This window comes from Rattus norvegicus, chromosome 1 (genome assembly GCF_021556685.1).
Source record: "Rattus norvegicus strain SHRSP/BbbUtx chromosome 1, alternate assembly SHRSP_T2T, whole genome shotgun sequence".
NCBI lineage: Eukaryota > Metazoa > Chordata > Mammalia > Rodentia > Muridae > Rattus > Rattus norvegicus.
In genome coordinates, this window is record NC_141534.1 from 105,661,813 (window position 1) to 105,682,699 (window position 20,887).

Consider the following 20,887-nt stretch of genomic DNA (forward strand, 5'->3'; position numbering starts at 1 on the left):
GTTTGCTGCAGGTATGACCCTTGTCACAGGATTTTCATGAAAATATGTGTCTGTGGAGTGGAGACTGTAATGGATGCTGACAGCCTGTGCCTGGTCAGTGTAGTCAAGTATTTTCCAGGGAGGGGGCCAGCTCACACATGGAGCGCCCTGGGGAGACTTATGATCTGAAATCAGACAGTTGACATCCTACTTAGTCCATTGCAAATAACTAATTGTGTTGTATTTCTCCTCTTCTCTTCTTCCTGCTTTCCTGTCTCTTCCTCCTCCTTTCCCTCCTCCTTTCCCTCCTCCTCTCCCTCCTCCTCACCCTCCTCCTTTCCCTCCTCCTCTCCGTCCTCCTCACCCTCCTTCTTTCCCTCCTGCTCTAACTCCTCCTCTCCCTTTTCCTTTCTCTCTGCTTTCTTCTCCTCCTTCCCTCTTTCTTCCCCCTCTTCTTTTTCTGTGTGTTTGGGGTGGGGGGAGACAAACATTCATTCTGATCCAGCTAGACTGATTGTCAAACAGCACCAGGAATCTGTCTCCCATCTCCAGGAGATAGACACTGTCCTAGCTGGCTTTTATGTGCATGCTGGGGACTCCTACTCCGTTCCTCGAACTTGCACACTGATCACTTTAGTGACCGAGTCATTGACCTCGCCTAGATCCTCTCATCTTGACAATTTTCTTTTTTCAGTATATTCAAAGCTTCATCCCTAGTTCTATTCTGCCTTGCATTATGCTTTCATCATCTATCTTGTCAATATCTTGCCCTATCTTCTTCAGAATATTTATTAGGACATTCCTTTTTTAAAAGATTTATTTATTTATTATTATTTTAGGTGCATTGATGTTTTTCCTGTATGAGTGTGAAATCCCCTGAAACTGGAATTACAGGCAGTTGTGAGCCGCCATTTAGGTGCTGGCAAATGAACCTAGGTCCTCTGGAAGAGGAGTCAGCAGTCTTAACGGCCAAGTCTTCTCTCCAGCCCCTTATTAGGACATTTCTAACTCAACCTGGAATCCAAATTAAATATTTTTAGTCACCAAATGACACGTCACATACTTATGGTTCAGTCACCAAGACCTTTTGCTGGATTGCCCCTGGCTCCCTATGCCCTGTGATCTCCATCAAAAAAATTCATCTGAGGTGCAGAGACCTTTGTTTAGAAGATGGCAGTTTATTGCATAGGAGGCACTCCAGGGGGAGCATGGACTATGTCCTGGTCTACACTTTAGGCAGGCTTCACCCTACTCGCAAAGCCTCTAGAAGAGGCAGCTTTTCCATTGGGACTTGGTTTTGTTGGTGTGACTAACAGGCCCAGCTGGATGGGAGAGTGGAGCATCCATGTTGTTTCTCAGCCTCCTTGTAGGGTATGATCTCACCAGACTTCAGCTCCTGGAGTAGCTCAGGCACCACCTCCTCTCCCAGGGCCATAGCCGTGACTCAGACCCTGTCCTCCTGACCAGTAATACAGTCCTGAAGCCCATGCACTGGGTTCCATAGGCTGCTGCCTGTGAGGGAGGGACCCAGTCGCACCCAGTGTCCTCACCAGCAGCTTCTGTCTCAAAGTCTGTCACCAGGAGGCCTCAGAGCCCTCAGAGCCCCACCCTGAGGAAGGCCCTCAACCTAGCTTCTTTCTCCATCAGTGGCACCACCAGCAGTATCTCACAAAGTCCTCATACCCTGCCAGCCTTCCGGATATTGATGCCACAATTCCATTCTCCCTAGGAGAACTGCAGTTCACTAAGTTGTGTCACTCCTCAGCCTGATCCTACTTACAGTGGTGTGGTCTCATGTGCCCAGCCATGCCCTATTCCTCAGCTATGGTCTCTCTATATCCCTATGACACACTCTATGGTCTCTCATGTCCAGTATGGAAGGCTGGATATCCATACCCTGCGGACCTAGGGTGAGATTCTTTCTTGCACAAGGATGGGAAGAAAAAGCAATGGAGTGACCACCATGCACCAGTGAGTGTGTGTCTGTCCCCATACATGCACTTTCTTCCGCATGCCCACTCACTGGTCAACAGATCACAGGATGTCACCAGGGCTGCTGTTTTCCTCAGCTTTCCCCCTTCTCTTCCTTCCCCACTGCTTTCTTTCCTCTCCCCCCCTTCCCCTCCTTTCCTCTCTCCTCCTCTTCCTAAGTCTTTCTTCCTTCATCTCCTGGGCTGTAGAAGATTCCCTAGAGGCAAAGGCACTCAACCTTGAGAAAACCCTAACTTGAGTCCCTCCTGGGACAATTTTGGATGCCTGAGACTTTCCTGCATGAGTGGGATATCAATCCAGTGGAGCCCTGGACATCAGTAGCAGTTTGTTCTGACAGCAAGACTCTAAGTGTGAATGCGGATTTGGCCATCAGCTTGTTGAGCTGCTGTTGATGGAAGCCCTCTGGACGTGTCCTGACACACCGCTGTCCATAGGAGCCTCTGACAGGGGGTGGGAGTGGTAAGGTTTCTCTCTCCACCCCACAGGTCACCTGTGAGTTTGACTCTGGGTCCCTCTCTGCTCCCTGTCATCCATCATCTTCACCCATGGCACACCCTAGCTCCACATCTGTGACCGAGAGTCCCTCTGTTAATTGTGGCTTGTTGTCACCATCACCCACAAAGTGAATAAGGTTCCCGACTCTAGTCCCTCTCTTGTTTTCCCCAGCCTTGATACATGGATTGACCTCCTTCCTCTGTTCAGAATTTCCTTAACCATATTGTGATCTCCAGAAAAAAATGAGGGTGACATTTTAGTACCACCCGAGCATGTACCCAGTTGCATGGGGCTGAGATCTTGCCCAGGGATGCATGGACTTGTCACTTTTTGCTTCTGTTCTGTCTCCTGGGTGACCCTCTCCCTCCATCTCTGCAACACACACATTCCAAGGCCACCACCACCTCCTTCTGCTTGAGCAATTTTCAGACCTGCCATGCTGTTATGTTGGGAGAGGCATATGGAACCCCTCTGAGACCTCCAGGACCAAGTGTCTCTGCTCTTTCTTCCTGCTAAGAACCAGAGTTGGAAGAGGCAGGAGGTTTTGTATTCTGCCAGCTGAGTTGTGGGCCCCCAGATGCGTAGAGTCTATAGAAAGGGATGCTGTGGACCATGAAATCGATGAATGTCAGTTTACTAGGGAAGGCTCAGGACATCATGGCGTGATGTGTATGTTGGCCTTGATCCAGTTCATGCATTTTGACACTTTGGTGAATATGCTAGGCTTCTTAGGATAGGCACAGGGGTTACCACCCCATGATGTAATCCCTTGGAGCTCCTATCACAGATGAGTGTGGTTCCAGAGTCACCATGAGAGAAGAAGGCACGGAGGTAGAGCGAGAGAACATCCCACTTTCTGTCTGGGTGCCCCACCTCTCATCCTTAACCACCAACAGATTACTGATCGAAACTTTGCAGTTTGCCTGCCAGGAAAATGTAGGATAGCATCCCAAAGGGAATATAGCCTGAAACCCTGGGCAGAGGGAAAGGCAAACAGATACATCTCCTGTACTGAAGGCAGTGTCTCCGCGTCAGTAAGGGGAAACAGAAGGCAGGGTCCCCAGGTCAGCAGTAGGGGAACAGAGGTGACACTGCCTGTGGGGTCATCTCCTGGCCCCATTCACACGAACATTTTCTATGATAGATATCTCATAACAAAGGGTGAGCAGGGGCTGGGAAAGGCCAGCTCTGACATTAGAAGGGTAGTTTGGAGGCAATGCAGCAGGAGAGACTGTGGAAATACCTTTCAGGAAGGGGGTGGGGTGAGACCAGATGAGGATAAAGATCTGGTTGGAGTCTTCACCCAGCTCAAGCCTGATACAAGCCCTCCCCCTTCAGCCTTCCTGCAAACTGATCTCATGACCACCAGAGGGCGCCTGAGAGCAGAGTCAGCTTGTCCCAGCTCAGTCCAGCACCACCCACAGACCCCTTACAGCACACCAGAGAGTAAAGTATCTCATGTGGCCCACCTGAGGCCCTGTCTAAAGCGACCTCTCATGTGCTCTGAGCCCCATTCACACTCTGTCTGTTGACACTTATTTAGTCACAAGCTCCTTGGTTCCCCCCAAGCCCTCTGGCCCCTCCCCTGAGGACCTGGTACCTGCCTCCCGCTCTCCCCCCCCCAGTTCTAAGTACCCTCACCCCTGTGTCAGGTACTGCCTCTTCTAACCTTGCACACAGCATTCCCTCCTACCACAGTGACCCTCCCAGTCTCAGGCCTCTTGTCCGCCTCATGGCTCCATCACCTTACATTCTACCCCATCATGCCTGAGTTGTGCTTGGTGCTTATGGCTGCCACTTTTTCTGGATCTGTGTTCTCCACATCCAAATCCCCCTCCTGGTGTGAGCATGGGGATCAGGAGGCCCCTCAGGACATGAGAGTCTTGAGTGGAACGGCTTGAGTTGTGCAGGAGACTCAGGAGGTGCAGCTTTCCTAAGTGCTATCCTGGGGCAGGCTCTTTGATGATGCAGTAGCCTTCCGTGCTCCTGAGGCTAATCTAACAACTCATGAGCTCGCCAAGATGGATGAACTGGTGTGTTGTCTTCTCTGTCTGTGGTGAGTAGAAATGTTGCCTTAAGGAAAAGCCATGCAGCATTCCCCACACCCCCATGATGTTGCTCTGGGAGGGAGGGGCTGTGCTATGCTCACTGTTGGCTGCCCAGGGTCTAGGATGGTCATAGGCACCATGGAGATCCATAAGAAAAGGCGTTCACAGGCTGAGAGGCCTGGATGTGGAAGAGTGAGAGACATAGGGTGGCTTGGGAAGGAGAGGGACAGGACTGGAGCAGAGGATGCTGTGACACACTGCAGGGCAGGGCGCTGAACGGCTATGGTGTCTAAGCATCTGAGGAGATGCTGGCCTGGCCTCAGACCAGAATCAGTTTCCTTCACTCTGGTGGTCTCCATGTCTTCTCTCAGCGACCTGGGGTTGGGGCTGCTCACCATGCAGGTATCTCTGCTGCCTTCCTGGTGTCCAGCACACAGCATGAATTCTGTCACCCTCTGTGAATAGGTGTCTGTACAGACATCACTGGACATGAGGGTGAGGTCCACACACTGCAGCATCTTTGCACTTAGAGCTGTGTTCAGAGAGAACACAACCATGACAGGAATACAGAAGCTCAGTTGCCCGGCCTGTTCTTCCAGAACCATATTTCCTGCTCCAGGTTACAGGGTCTGACCCAGGCACACACTTATCTGGCCTGGTGCTGCCCCAGCCGGATGCCAGGCAGCAGCTCCCCAGCTTAGCCTCCTCAGTGGGCTCCTCAGTCACCCTCACAGCCTCTGTGGTGTTGGCCGGCTCCCTCAGCTGACACAGCATCAGGTCGTGGCTGTTGTCAGCATCCGGGCTGAGAAAAGGCATTCGGAGGCTCCTGTTGTAGAGTGAGTGTGGGATAGAATGTCGGACAGGGACATACTGGCCAGTGTCTTCATCAGCATCCAGGCTGTGCTGACCCAGCCTCACCTTGTTATGTGAGGGAGGAAGCAGAGACAAAGGAGAAGGAGCAGGTAGAGGATCTGGACAAAAGGGAGAATGAGAGGAGAGATGGATGGGGAAAGAGAGAATGGACAGCAGAGAGAGCAGGAAAGGACTGGCAGGAGAGGGAGGGAGACGGAGACAGAATGGGAAAGGCAGGGGCACCAGGGTGTGAGAGGGCTCAGCAGGTAACAAGCTTACTGCACTAGTGTGAGCACCTGACATTGACCTTAGGAACTGAGATGCCAATCAGGTTGAGTTGTGCGTTCCTGGAACTCTCAGATGAGGACACAGGGACATGATGATTTCTAGTGCTGCCTGGGACCCAGCTATGCTGAATATTTGAGCTCCTGTCTCAAAAAATAGGGGCAAAATTTGGCTAGAGAGATGTTAGCTGAGTGGATAAGAGCACTGACTACTTTTTCAGAGGACCTGGGTTCATTCCCAGCACATACCTGCTGGCTCACAAGTGTCTGTAACTCTAGTTCATAGTGCACAGACACACACAGAAGCAAATCACTCATATACAGGATTTTTTATTAAGGTGATTAAAGAAAAAAGATGCAGGCAGTGAAGTGGCTCAGTTGGTAGGGGCCCTTGCAGGCAAGCATGGTGATCCACGTTCAATCCCAAGACCTGCATGGTGGAGGGAGGGAACTGTCTCCTGCACGCTGTCTCATGATCTCCTAGCTCATGTAGCGTCATACATTCTTGCACACACACACACACTCACACATGCAAAACAAATACGTGATAAATCAACTTAGAAAACAGAAGCGGGAGAGCAAGAGAGGGAGACAGCTATCATCTGCTCCTGGCCTCCATACACACACGCATGCTCACACACAAGCACCAACAGTATCACACATGCATCACACACACATGATTAAATCAAGAGAACTAGAAAGGTAGCAGGGGGAAGGGCAGTGTGAAGCACCATGGGAAAGCAGGTGGAGACACATGGGAGCAGTAAGTACATGAGAGAGAAGAAGGGACTGGGGACGGAAAAGAGGCAGAGACAAACAGAGGAAGTGGGCAGTGAGGCAGGAAGTAAAGAGAGAAGGGGAAATGGAACAGGGAAAGGGCAGGCCTGAGAGCCACTTGGGTACACTGGGCTAGCCGGAGCTTGCCTGGTACCTGTGATATGGTCACAGGCCAAGCTTTGAACCCACTTCCTCCCAGTACCCTGCCCTGTCTCTGTGCTCATCCAGCTGTATTGACACAGCTCTGTCCAACCTCTCCCTTGGTGTCCCCCAGCCTGGACATGATCCTAGAGTGCCAGGTTGGTCTGGAGAAGCTGAGGACTTCCCTCACATTGGCATATGGGTCCCCCCATTCCAGCCTTGTAGGGCGCAGTGAATCCTGTTCTTCAGTGTGGTCAGTAGTGATGGGGATGGAGAGTGAGACCCAGACCCAGATAGAGTTGGGCATAGATCTAGAAGGGAGGACCAATAGTGATAGATGGTCATAGAGGCACCCAGAGGAGGACAGAGATAGGACAGATGCAGAGGCATGGAGTCAGGGAAAGAGGAGAGACAAAAATGGGAGACATGAGGAGAGACTCAGGTGCTTATGGCCCATCCACCCCTCTGCCCTTCTGACCCAGCACCAACCTTCATCCCTCAGACCTCTACCTCCCATGAGGTCTTCTAAGGAAGAGGGTGGCATAGTCTTCCTTGAAGGAGAGGAGCTTTCTTCACCCCAATTTTCTTCCTACTAATGTGTTTGGGAGATGGATCCCAGGGATCCTTGCTTGTCGGGTAAGTGCTCCAGCCACAGCCACACCTGAGCCCATCCTACCTGGGATGCAGTGGGCAGCTGTGAGTTCCCACTGCGTTTGGACCAGGACGCCACCCCACCACCCCTGACAACCTTGTCATAGTGATACACAACCACTTGCCAGGGTTGGGAATGTCTCTCCCACTCCCAGCCTCCAATGATCCTGGACTGCACGAGGGGAAAGGCACCTGCAGAAAGGAATTCTGGGTAGGGCCCAGCGTTGGCATGGAAAAGGGATTGGGAAGACAAACTTTCCTGTGGATATGAAGGGACATGGAGCAGAGGACCAGGAGGGTGGTCAGGTTAAGGGGTGCTAGAGTGGACTGGATTTCAGGACCCACACCTGCCTTGCTCGATGGTAGTTTGCTTTATCTAGGGAGACATAGACTCTGAGTACAAAGCTGACCCTAGACAGCAGACTGGGAAACAGCAGATGAGGCAATGTCTGGAGTTGCATAGGCTCCTGGGGGTTTGGGAGTAAGCAGGGCATGGGGTGGATGATGGTGGAAACTGTGTTCTCAGGGAGAGAATGTCCAAAGTAGAGATGGGCTCTCATGGAAGAGGTCTGTTTCTTGAAAAAGCTCCCGTGTAGGGTTAGGAGATCAGAGTGGGAAAGGGTGGGGACAGACTAGACTCCAAAGATGACCCAGGAAGCAGTTCTAGATGAGCCCCTGCAACCCTCTCAGAAAGATAAGGAGGAGAGCAGAATAAGAAGAAAATTTAAAAAAAAAAAAACCTAATTCCAGACTGTAGAGGGCAGAGCTATTTGTGATCTTTGAGGAGATCTCTTAGTTAAATAATAGAACAGGGTGTCTCATGGGAATCTATGTTCCCAGCAAAATAAGTGTGGGACAGAAGTCAAAGTGGAGGGCCTAGGGTGATAGTTGAGTCTGTGTGAGAATGACAGGAGTGTTGTGGTTAGGCTAAGGGGTGCTGGAAGGCAGAGGGATGTCTTCTAGTGAAGAATTCTGAATCTCACCATGACAGACAGAGGTGACCCAGGATCTGCACCTGAGGTAAATTGGCTGGAGGCAGGGTGTGGAGTAGAAGAGATTTTCTAGGACGTCAAGGTAGACAAAAGGAAGAAGAAGGTTTATGCAGCATGGTAGGGCTGAGATAGGGTGGTAGAGTGTCACCACGACAAATAAAACACCCATCTCTGGTCTAGGAACTCCATGGTCTGGAGAATGACACTGTGCTGCTGTGAGAGGGAAGACTTATGGGAAAGAAGGGAGGAGTCTGGTCCCCTTTTCTTCCTGTGGAATCCTCAACTTCTTACCATATTCCCCCAGAGACAGCATGAGGCACAGAACCAGAAACCACATGGCAGCAGGGTTTGAGCTTGGAGCTGAGGTCTTTTGGTCTCTCTGCAAGACCTTAGAAAGCCTTCACCCCTCCACACTTCCACCCGGCCCTGCAGGCACATGGGAGATATCTGAGCCTCTCCTCTAAGTCTGGGCGACGTACACTTACACCAAGGAGAGTGGCTGAGCACGAGAACCCAAATCTCCTAGTTCTGCGGACACTGGATGAAATCCTGGGGTCTGAGATGTAACTGGGAATGGTCCCATGGGCAGGGCAGCTTGATCAAAGGAGCTGAAAGTTCTGGAATGGGTAACAAGAACAGGGGTATGACTGGCCCTCAAAGTCTCCTTACCTAGACCCCAATAAAAACCTCACTTCCAAGTCTCAGTGGTCAGTGCAATCTATGCCAATGGCCCCTTTGCCGCTCTGAGGTCAAGACTATCTCTCTAACACCTCTGAATATTTATGTGTTTATAGCGTGTGTGTGTGTGTGTGTGTGTGTGTGTGTGTGTGTGTGTGTGTGTGTGTGTCTGCTGGTACAGGCATCTGTGTCGGGCATGGAGGGCAGGGGAGGACAAGATGACCCCCACTGTCAGTGTCCACCTTACTCCCTTGAGACAAGGTCTCTCTAGCAGGAGCTGAGCTGGAGGTCAGCAAGCCCAGCATTCATGCTGAGGCTGGAGTGCTGGACTTCACACATGCTAGGCAAGCATTCTACCAGTGAAGCCACAGCCCCAGGACCCCTGGACTGCTTATACTTTGTATTTTGAGACAGATAAGGTCTAGGTGTCTCTAAACTGCTCAGGCAGGCCTTGAGATGGCTCTCCATCCCAGCCTCTGGGGTAATTAGGTTGGACTCAGAGAGAGAGAGAGAGAGAGAGAGAGAATAACTGTAGTCATCTCTCTGACTCTCCTCCCCACTCACACTCACATGAGCAAAGACTTCATATTTCTGGCCCTGGCACTATGCCTCATCCTCCTGCCCACCATGTTCTTCTCCTTCTGACCAGTCTGCCGACGCCTGAACAGATAGACTTCATCTTCAGTTTCCTCAGCAAGAAGAGTTGGCAAGGACAGGGGTGACTGGATATTCCGGAACCCCACCCCCACCCCCAAGCCCAGAGCTGCTCCTACTCAGAGGTGTGGCTAGATTTCCAATTCTGCTGCTCTGAGGGAGAGGGGTGTCTCTGTGTCTTTCTAGGGCTTCCTCTGTGTCTCAGACTGGCTGTGGTCTTCAACTGCAACAGGCTGCACCTGAGGCCACAGGTATCCTACCAGCTGGCCTTCTCCCTGTGCTTGTGCGCCACACTCTTTTTTTTTTTTTTTATTAACTTGAGTATTTCTTCTTTACATTTCGAGTGTTATTCCCTTTCCCGGTTTATGGGCCAACATCCCCCTAACCCCTCCCCCTCCCCTTCTTTATGTGTGTTCCCCTCCTCATCCTCCCCCCATTGCTGCCCTCCCCCCAACAATCACGTTCACTAGGGGTTCAGTCTTTGCAGGACCCAGGGCTTCCCCTTACACTGGTGCTCTTACTAGGATATTCAATGCTACCTATGAGGTCAGAGTCCAGGGTCAGTCCATGTATAGTCTTTACTATAGTAGTGCTCCACACTCTTGATGCTATGGGCTGGTGAGGGCGAGGCCTCAGAGGGAAGGGCGGGTCCTGGGCAGAGCAGGGGCGGAACCCAGGAAAGGGGGGTCAAGACTCCAGGAGTGAGTTGGGGCTTGGGTTGGGGCTCTGAGTCAAGTGCCCAAGGGGTCCCTTCTCACAGGGACTTTGTCTTTCCTCAACCAAGTGCAGATGTGGAGCTACAGTACGCCTTTCATGGAGAGGAGGCTCAGCTATTTCCATTGGGCCTCCTTACACTTGCAGCAGCTGTCCATTTCAGCCAGAAGCTTGGAGCCTGCCCAGGAGCTGTCCACTGCAAGCAGCTTTGTGAAATATCAGAGGCCTCTCCAACAGAGGGACACCGCAACTTATCAGGACACTGGTGAGTCCCCACAGCCAGATGCTTCTACCATGGTGCCTGGGGCTCCATTTTCATCAGACCTCCCTTAGGTCCCATACTTCCTGTGAGAGCAGGTAGCACACTGGGGACACAGGTGGCAAGCCCACTCCCCGTTCTAGGGCCCACTCCTTACTGCCTGAGTCTTGAAGTGACCCTCCTCTGAAAGTCCTTCAATACTCTCATCTTCGGCTATATCCCTCTGAAAAGACACTGGTTTGTGGTCCCAAGGAGTGGGAACAATGTGGCCCTTTTCCCAAGCTGGGCAATACTCTGCCCCACAGGGCATGCCCCTAAGCCACTCCTCATCCTTGTTCCAGCCCTACCAGAGACATACCCTTCATGAGTTCCAGGGGAATACTCTGTAGCCTTAGCCTTGGGGGCAGTCCCTACCCTTCAGTGGACACACACCTCCCCAGGAAGAAAAGACTTAATATAACCCTTTCTTGGCTTCTGCGACTCAATAAAACTCAGCTGGCAGTTTAAGTATTCAATGTCCGACTGCTTGTCACCTCTTCTGCCCCAGTGTAGCATCAGGCCTAGATGGAGACGACCTTTCAGGTGTGTCTAACATTGCTACACTGTGAGACCTGAACATATTCCTTGCCAGAGGACACCCCTGTGCCATCTCTGACTTGGTCTGAGCCTTTTGTCTGCATTTGTCTCAAGGCCATCCTTTTAGCCTACCTTACATGGACCCCTATCCCTTGCCGACCTCCTTTTAGAGTCCAGACCTTAGCTGGGTGGACTCCCAGCTCCAGACTCCAGAAGGTGAGAGAGTGTCAGAACTTGGACACATGTGCTGCATGGTGGGTTTTATTGAGATCAGGGTACACTCAGTGTGACACTCAGGAGTTTTCCTTCATAACTTCTTTTATCCAGGAGGTGAACTTAATAAGTTTGGTATAGATGGCTGGCATATTGGGTTCAGCACATGGGTCAGAGCCCCACGATGTGATGCCTTGGAGCACACCATCACAGATGAGGGGCCCTCCTGAGTCACCCTGAAAGAAGGAGAGGGACAGGAGTAAGGAAGGAGTTGGAAGTTGGGTTCTACTTGACAACCTGGAACTGATTTCCGAAGGAGGAAGTCAGGGACTCTAAGAGGCAGCTCTGGCCAGTAAGGTAGGGAACCCAACTCTTGGGAGCCCAACTCATAGGGAGTGAGCGGTGGACAGGCCAGTTCCTGAAGCCAAGTCAATGAGGAGGAATAGTACCAGCTGCAGGATCCTCCCCTCCCAGCTCACATCACTTCCATAAGGAAGGATGGGAAGTCTCTGCTTAGACAGTGTCTGGAATTGGGAATTGAGATCCTCAGTTCCTACTCTTATCCCTACACCTCATTGCAGGGAGATGCTTTCTCACCTTGCAAGTGTCTTTGCCTCCTTCCAAATCTCCTGCACACAGCATGAGATCTGTCACCTTCTCATTGTAGGCTTCGATACACTTCTCATTAGACAGAAGGTGGATGTTCACACACTGGAGATCATCAGGTAATTCCCCTGTGGACCAGGAGGCAAGAGGGTCATGAGCAGACCCCAGCCACATCCTGTCTGCCTCTCCCTCACACCCAGCTGTGTTTCCTGCCTTAGACTTACAATCCAGGGGTTTGGTGCTGCCCCAGCCTGAGGCAAGGCAGGTGCTCCCCACCTTGGGCTCCTCCGTGGGCAGATCGATGACCTTCACACCATCTGTGATGTCAGCAGGCTTGCTGAGGTGGAGCAGCATCAGGTCATTGCTGTAGTCATCTCCAGGTTGTCTGGTGTGGTTTCTCATGAAGAATGGGTTGTAGTCAGGGTGAGGGAAGCTTTGGCTGACAAACCGGTACTGAGCAAAGGGTTCATCTTCAGATAGATTGTTTCGGCCCAACAAAACATGGTAATAGCTGAGGGCAGGGAAGGAGATGGAGCAAATGAGAAGAGGCAACCAGGGAGATTGGGCAGAGTACAGGGAACAAGAGGGAAGACGGAGGGCAGAAGGAATAGAGAGTCAGAGAGAAACACAAACACACACACACACACACACACACACACACACACATTTAGAGACAGAGAGTCAGAGTCAGAGACAAAAGACAAGGGAAGAGGGGTCAGGGAGGAGGAGGGTGCAGCTGGAAGGGGGTGAACTTACCAAGTAGGTAAGGCCAGTCCCATGACCCAAGTCTTAGCTCCCCTCCCCTAACTCTCCTCCCCCACACCAGCATCCTGCTCTCTTTCTCTGTACTCAGTTACCTCACCCAGTGTCAGCTCTGAAAAGCACGTCCCTGTGCCCTGTGAGTGGACAGAAGGTCCTAAAGGCCAAGCTGTTCTGAGGAGAATGAGGAAATCTCTCACACCATACATTCAGGGACACCCTACATTCAGGGACATGACTTTTTATCCCCAAGGGCCTTTAAGCCTGTTCTCCAGTATTGTCAGTAGTAATAAAAGAGGACACATGAGACCCAGACCCAGACTGAGATGGGCGGAGATGAGGATAGGAGACACAGAATGACAGATGGCCACAGAGACACTCAAATATGAATACAAGCAGACATATGAACAATAAGATAGAAAAGATAGAACCAGGACTCGAACTGAAGCCTGGAGAGAGGAGACTAGAGACTCAGGAGGTCATAGACGGACCATGCGTCCTGCCCCGCTGGACCTCTTTTGCCTTGAGCCAGTCCCACCCTCCTGCCCTTCAGTAACAGAGCCTGTCCTGGAGTCATTCCTGTCCCCTCCCTTACTTGCTATAGCAGTGGGCAGCTGTGATCACCCAGCTGGGGTCTATCAAGACACCCCCGCATAAGGATCTACTGATGACAGCCACTTGCCAGGGTTGGGAATTCTTCTCACACTTATATCCTCCAACAACCCGAGACTGGCCAGGAGGTGCAGCATCTGTAGGGAGCACATAGGGGTGAGGGTATGGTTGGAACAGATTCGGGTATGGTTGTAGTGTTCAGGGACACAGTTAGGCAGGGCTGGGACATAGCTACAGTATGCGGGGAAGGGACTCATGTGTGGGAGATCAATGCTGTGGGGACAGAGAAAACTCCTGAAGCAGAAATTAGGTATGGGTTAAAGGATGGCAGGCAAAGAAAGAGAGAGAGAGTCAAGGTACTTTCTCCAAAACTGACCACTTAATTGGTCATAAAACAGGCCTTAATAGATACAGAAAGATAGATATAATCCCACCCGTTCTATCAGACCACCACGTGCTAAAGCTGGTCTTCAATAACAATAAGGGAAGAATGCCCACATATACATGGAAGTTGAACAATGCTCTGCTCAATGATAACCTGGTCAAGGAAGAAATAAAGAAAGAAATTAAAGAATTCTTAGAATTTAATGAAAATGAAGGTACAACATACCCAAACTTATGGGACACAATGAAAGCTGTGCTAAGAGGAAAACTCATAGCTCTGAGTGCCTGCAGAAAGAAACAGGAGAGAGCATATATCAGCAGCTTGACAGCACACCTAAAAACTCTAGAACAAAAAGAAATAAATAAACCCAGGAGGAGTAGAAGGCAGGAAATAATCAAACTCAGAGCTGAAATCAACCAAGTAGAAACAAAAAGGACTATACAAAGAATCAACGGAACCAAAAGTTGGTTCTTTGAGAAAATCAACAAGATAGATAAACCCTTAGCCAGACTAACGAGAGGACACAGAGAGTGTGTCCAAATTAACAAAATCAGAAATGAAAAGGGAGACATAACTACAGAATCAGAGGAAATTAAAAATATCATCAGATCCTGCTACAAAAGCCTATATTCAACAAAACTTGAAAATCTGTAGGAAATGGACAATTTCCTAGAGAGATACCAGGTACCAAAGTTAAATCAGTAACAGATAAACCATTTAAAAAACCCCATAACTCCTAAAGAAATAGAAGCAGTCATTAAAGGTCTCCCAACCAAAAAGAGCCCAGGTCCAGATGGGTTCAGTGCAGAATTCTATCAGACCTTCATAGAAGACCTTGTACCAATATTATCCAAACTATTCCACAAAATTGAAACAGATGGAGTGCTACCAAATTCCTTCTATGAAGCCATAATTACTCTTATACCTAAACCACACAAAGACCTGACAAAGAAAGAGAACCTCAGACCAATTTCCCTTATGATTATCGATACAAAATTACTCAATAAAATTCTTGCAAACCGAATCTAAGAGCACATCAAACAATCATCCACCATGATCAAGAAGGCTTCATCCCAGGCATGCAAGGATGGATTAATATACAGAAAACCATCAGCATAATCAACTATATAAACAAACTGAAAGATAAAAACCACATGATCATTTCATTAGATGCTGAGAAAGCATTTGACAAAATTCAACACCCCATCATGATACAAGTCCTGGAAAGAACAGGAATTCAAGGCCCATACCTAAACATAGTGAAAACCATATACAGCAAACCAGTAGCTAATATTAAACTAAATGGAGAGAAACTTGAAGCAATCCCACTAAAATCAGGGACTAGACAAGGCTGCCCACTCTCTCCCTACTAATTCAATATAGTTCTTGAAGTTCTAACCAGAGCAATCAGACAACAAGAGGAGAACAAAGGGATACAGATTGGAAAAGAAGAAGTCAAAATATCACTATTTGCAGATGATATGATAGTATATTTAAGTGATCCCAAAAGTTCCACCAGAGAACTACTAAAGCTGATAAACAACTTCAACAAAGTGGCTGGGTATAAAATTAAATCAAATCAATCAGTAGTCTTCCTTTACACAAAAGAGAAATAAGCCGAGAAAGAAATTAAGGAAAGGACACCCTTCATAATAGTCCCAAATAATATAAAATACCTTGGTGTGACTTTAACCAAGCAAGTGAAAGATCTGTATGATAGGAACTTCAAGCCTCTGAAGAAAGAAATTGAAGAAGATCTCAGAAGATGGAAAGATCTCCCATGCTCATGGATTGGCAGGATTAATATAGTAAAAATGGCCATTTTACCAAAAGTAATCTACAGATTCAATGCAATCTCCATCAAAATACCAATCCAATTCTTCAAAGAGTTAGACAGAACAATTTGCAAATTCATCTGGAATAACAAAAACCCAGGATATCTAAAACTATCCTCAACAATAAAAGGACTTCCGGGGGAATCACTATTCCTGAACTCAGACAGTATTACAGAGCAATAGTGATAAAAACTGCATGGTATTGGTATAGAGACAGACAGATAGACCAGTGGAATAGAATTGAGGACCCAGAAATGAATCCACACACCTATGGTCACTTGATTTTTGACAAAGGAGCCAAAACCATCCGATGGAAAAAAGATAGCATTTTCAGCAAATGGTGCTGGTTCAACTGGAGGTCAGCATGTAGAAGAATACAGATCAATCCATGCTTATCACCCTGTACAAAGCTTAAGTCCAAGTGGATCAAGGACCTCCACATCAAACCAGATACATTCAAACTAATAGAAGAAAAAGTGGGGAAGAATCTTGAACACATGGGCACTGGAGAAAATTTCCTGAACAAAACACCAATGGCTTATGCTCTAAGATCAAGAATCGACAAATGGGATCTCATAAAACTGCAAAGCTTCTGTAAGGCAAAGGACACTGTTGTTAGGACAAAATGGCAACCAACAGATTGGGAAAAGATCTTTACCAATCCTACAACAGATAGAGGCATTATATCCAAAATATACAAAGAACTCAAGAAGTTAGACCGCAGGGAGACAAATAACCCTATTAAAAATGGGGTTCAGAGCTAAACAAAGAATTCACAGCTGAGGAATGCCGAATGGCTGAGAAGCACCTAAAGAAATGTTCAACATCTTTAGTCATAAGGGAAATGCAAATCAAAACAACCCTGAGATTCCACCTCACACCAGTGAGAATGGCTAAGATCAAAAACTCAGGTGACAGCAGATGCTGGCGAGGATGTGGAGAAAGAGGAACACTCCTCCATATTTGGTGGGATTGCAGACTGGTACAACCATTCTGGAAATCAGTCTGGAGGTTCCTCAGAAAATTGGACATTGAGCTACCTGCGGACCCAGCTCTACCCCTTTTGGGCATATACCCAAAAGATGCCCCAATATATAACAAAGACACGTGCTCCACTATGTTCATAGCAGCCTTATTTATAAAAGCCAGAAGCTGGAAAGAATCCACATGCCCTTCAACAGAGGAATGGATACAGAAAATGTGGTACATCTAAACAATGGAATATTACTCAGCTATCAAAAACAATGCCTTTATGAAATTCATAGGCAAATGAATAGAACTGGAAAATATCATCCTGAGTGAGGTAACCCAATCACCGAAAAACACACATGGTATGCACTCATTGATAAGTGAATATTAGCCCAAATGCTCAAATAACCCTAGATGCCTAGAACAAATGAAACTCAAGAAGGATGACCAAAGTGCGAATGTTTCACTCCTTCTTTAAAAGGGGAACAAAAACACACTTGGGAGGGAATAGGGAGGCAAAGTTTAGAACAGAGGCTGAAGGAACATCCATTCAGAGCCTGCCCCACATGTGGCCCATACACATACAGCCACCAAACTAGATAAGATGGATGAAGCAAAGAAGTGCAGGCCAACAGGAACCGGATGTAGATCTCTCCTGAGAGACACAGCCAGAATACAGCAAATACATAGGCAAATGCCATTATTAAACCACTGAACTGAGAACAGGACCCCTGTTGAAGGAATTAGAGAAAGGACTGAAAGAGCTTGAAGGGACTTGAGACCCCATATGAACAACAATGCCAAGCAACCAGAGCTTCCAGGGACTAAGCCACTACCAAAAGACTATACATGGACTGACCCTGGGCTCCAACTGCATAGGTAGCAATGAATAGCTTAGTAAGAGCACCAGTGGAAGGGGAAGCCCTTGGTCCTGCCAAGCCTGAAGCCCTAGTATACGTGATTGTTGTGGGAGGGCAGTAATGGGGAGAGGATGGGGAGGGGAACACCCATAGAGAAGGGGAGGGGGATGTTGGCCCCGAAACCAGGAAAGGGAATAACAATCAAAATGTAAATAAGAAATACCCAAGTCAGGCTGGAGAGATAGCTCAGTGGTTAAGAGCACTGACTGCTCTTCCAAAGGTCCTGAGTTCAAATCTCAGCAACCACATGGTGGCTCACAACCATCTGTAATGGGATCTGATGCCCTCTTCTTGTATGTCTGAAGATAGCTACAGTGTAATTATATATACTAAATAAATAAAATATTTAAAAAAAGAAATAACCAAGTTAATAAAGATGGGAGAGAGAGAGGATTCCAGTCCATTCTCAGTCCAATGAGAGTGAAATCAGAGGCCAAGAGGCTTTGGCATTTAAAGACTCCAAGGCTTGAGAAGACATCAGGGCTTTGGTTGGATTTTGGGAATTCTGGAAATGGTGAGGCCCCTGATAACAAGATTTGAGCGAATAAATGAATCCAGGAACAGGAGTTTGGGGATGATTTCGGGTTCGGTAGATTGGACCTGAAGCAGCCAGCTGGGATGGGAGAGAATGAGTGGTTTCCAGATCAAAGGGGCAGGGTCGAGGCTTGGGTGTGGACTCCTGTTAGGGTCTGTGGTGGAGATGATACCTAAAGGTTGGGACTCCCTAAAATCATAGTTTGAGACTGAAGAAGTAGTTGGAGAAGGAGACTCTGGGGGATGTGAGGGAACAGTCCTTCTTTGCACAGAGTGGGTGGGGGCAAATGGTCAGGGTGTTGGTGAGGTTCAGGGTTCTCTTGGAGGCAGCCTCAAGACAGCACCGGGGTGAAAAGGATTTCAACAAGTCAGAGCACTGTGCGACAGACAGGAGGACCCAGTTGGTGTGGGGTGTTAGGGTTAGGTGTTGGGGTTTAGGGATGTCCTGCACATAATGGGAACTAGAGCTGTGCAGTGGGGTTCCAGTGAGATAGGACAGGAGCAGCTGGAGGCTAGAAACAACAAGTAGCCTGCCGCTGGGAGTGGGAAGAGTGGGCCAAAGCACTGCCTTAGGAAACAGGGAAGCTTGGCAATCATTTATCTGTAATCCCAGCACACAGAAGGCTGAGGCAGGAAAGTTGTAATAGACCAGAGAATAGCCTGAATTATACCATGAGACACTAGCTCAGCGCTTATTCCCAAGAGCAGGGCAGATGGCTTGGTTGCTACAGTATTGGCTCTGCAAGCATTAGGACCTGAGCTGAACTCCCCAGAACCCAGGTAAGAGGTCAGGTGTGGCAGTGTGCCCCTGTAACACCAGAGGTGGAAGCAATAGGAGTCCCCTGAGGCCTTCCAGACAGTCAATTTAGTCTAAATGGAAAATCCCAGTTCAGTGAGACCTTATTCAATTGATTATTGAAGATCCTTGATGTCTATGTCTGGTCTCTTGAGAGCTGGCTCCTCATCCCAAAAGCAGACTTAACCAAAAAGCCATTGAGAAGGGACATGTGCTGATCCCCAACACCAGGAAGGGTCGGGGGACTCATCAGATGTCAGAAGCCAATATGCGAAGTAAAACTGTCAATAGAAACTGAGCACCTTGAGAAGATGGCGGACTAGTTTTCAGGATGTGGAGAGCACAGCTGAAGGCTGACAGCTGCAGGACAGCCGAGGGCTCTAGTGTGGGATTTGGGCAAGCTCCTGACTCAGGGGTTGGAATCTTAGGCTCTAGGTAAAACAGCAAAATAGAGAGACAAGCAAGGTCCTAAGGTTCATCGGCGTTTGGAAAAATTCCTTGGAGAGACTGGAGAAGCCCAGAGATGATGAGGTGACTAAGGAAGGAGAAAGTTCTGGAAAATGGGAGGGAACAGGTGCCTGGCATGGGAGAGAGGACTGTGAGGGACTTGGCAGGGTGCAGGAGAAGAGAGGGAGGAGCAGGTGATGCTTTAGAATATTGGTGGGGCCAGTGGGGAGGGGAGAGGGATGTCCAGGGCCAAAAGCAGCATGAGAGGCAGGGCTCTGACGATGCCTGCTTCCCCCCGTCTCACCAATTCGTCCCATGGACAGGACAAGGAACAGGATCTGGAGCCACATGGTATCAGGTGTCCAGGAGAAGCAGGTGGTGGCACTGAGGAGTGTCCTTGGTGAGCCTTTAAAAACTCCTCATTCTCCCCCCACCCCCGCCCCACCCCTGCCCTTTTGGCACGAAGATGCTGGCCAAGGCCATAACCTTGCTGACTCAGGTGGATTCCCTGCTCTCACCCTCATGGCTGTGGGAGGGGAGGGCCCTATTGCACCTGCTGTCCAGTAGATCCTAGGTTTCCCTGGATACCTTCCCAGGGATGAGTTGGGTGGGGCAGCGCCTGTTGCTCCTGGACCTGTTCATGTTCTGTGGACCAAGGTCAGAGGGCAAGGTCAGGAGTGATATTGAAGGGGTATGATAGGTGCATGGAGGAACAAGTGACCCCCAAAACACAGCTGTAAGTAAGATGCTGTACCTCAAGACCAAGATGATCCTCAGGAATTAGCCTTTAGAACAAATTCTTTGCACCATTGACAGCCAAGAAGTCTGCAAGCTCCCCACAGATAAAAGTTTTGTTTTTGTTTTTTTTGTTTTTGTTTTTTTGAGAATGCCAAAAATCTTGCCTTCCTTGGACTATGGATCACTGATTTTATTTTTCCTATTAGACGTTTGGGAGCTGGGTAATGGTGTACACCTTTAATCCAGGAAGTTTGAAGCCAGAGGCAGGCAGATCTCTGTGATTTTAGGCTCTAATAATCTGTGATGTAGACCAACCTGGTCTACATAGTGAATTCCAAGACAGCCTGGGTTATATATAAAGCTGTCTCAAAACAAACCAATAAAACAAAGTAAGATAAATAGAAGTTACGGTGCACATTACCATGTCCTGATCACTCTTTGGTTCTAGTATATGAGAATTCAGGTTATTCCTGGGGAGTGCCACACGCCTGGAACAGTGTTGGACTGGAAATGACTTTCTCTTATTTCCTATGTAAGGGGACTCAAGGTCCCATCCTTCAAAAGCCCAAAGATCTGGACTAATTGACTTCCCTGGGCAAGATTTTGCCCACAGGGCCTGCATGGTGGTCACACCTGTTACCTCAGCACTTGGGAAGTGGAGGCAGGAGGACCAGAAGTTCAAGGTCAGCTCAGCTACAGAACAAGTTCTAGGTCAGGCTACATGAGACCTTGTCTTCTTAAGGAAGTATGTGTGGGGATGGGTGGGATTGGGATGCAGGCCAAGTGGTGGATTCATTGCCTAGAATGCAGGAAGCCTTGGGTTTGAGCCACAGTGCTGTGTATAATCAGGTGAGGTGGTGCATGCTTGTAGAACTAACATGTGTGATGTGGAGGCAGGAGGATCAGAATTCAAGATCATCCTTGACTGACAGAAGGGAATAAATATGTAAGTAAATATTTTGAGGTTGGCCAGATGGCTCA

At 48.7% G+C, this 20,887-nt stretch overlaps 1 protein-coding gene and 1 pseudogene across 1 annotated transcript; both read right to left on the minus strand.

Moving 5' to 3' along the window:
* Positions 1-3,121: 3,121 nt before the first annotated feature.
* LOC134484596 (kallikrein-2-like) lies at positions 3,122-8,548 on the minus strand (annotated as a pseudogene).
* A 2,791-nt stretch (positions 8,549-11,339) lies between these two features.
* Klk1c6 (kallikrein 1-related peptidase C6) lies at positions 11,340-19,554 on the minus strand. Its single transcript, NM_001395125.1, has 5 exons — positions 19,473-19,554; positions 13,266-13,419; positions 12,136-12,422; positions 11,903-12,039; positions 11,340-11,541 (listed from the first exon to the last, which is right to left on the minus strand). The coding sequence occupies exons 1-5, from the start codon at positions 19,516-19,518 to the stop codon at positions 11,386-11,388; spliced, it is 780 nt and encodes a 259-aa protein (NP_001382054.1). The 5' UTR covers positions 19,519-19,554; the 3' UTR covers positions 11,340-11,385.
* Between the last annotated feature and the right edge of the window lie 1,333 nt (positions 19,555-20,887).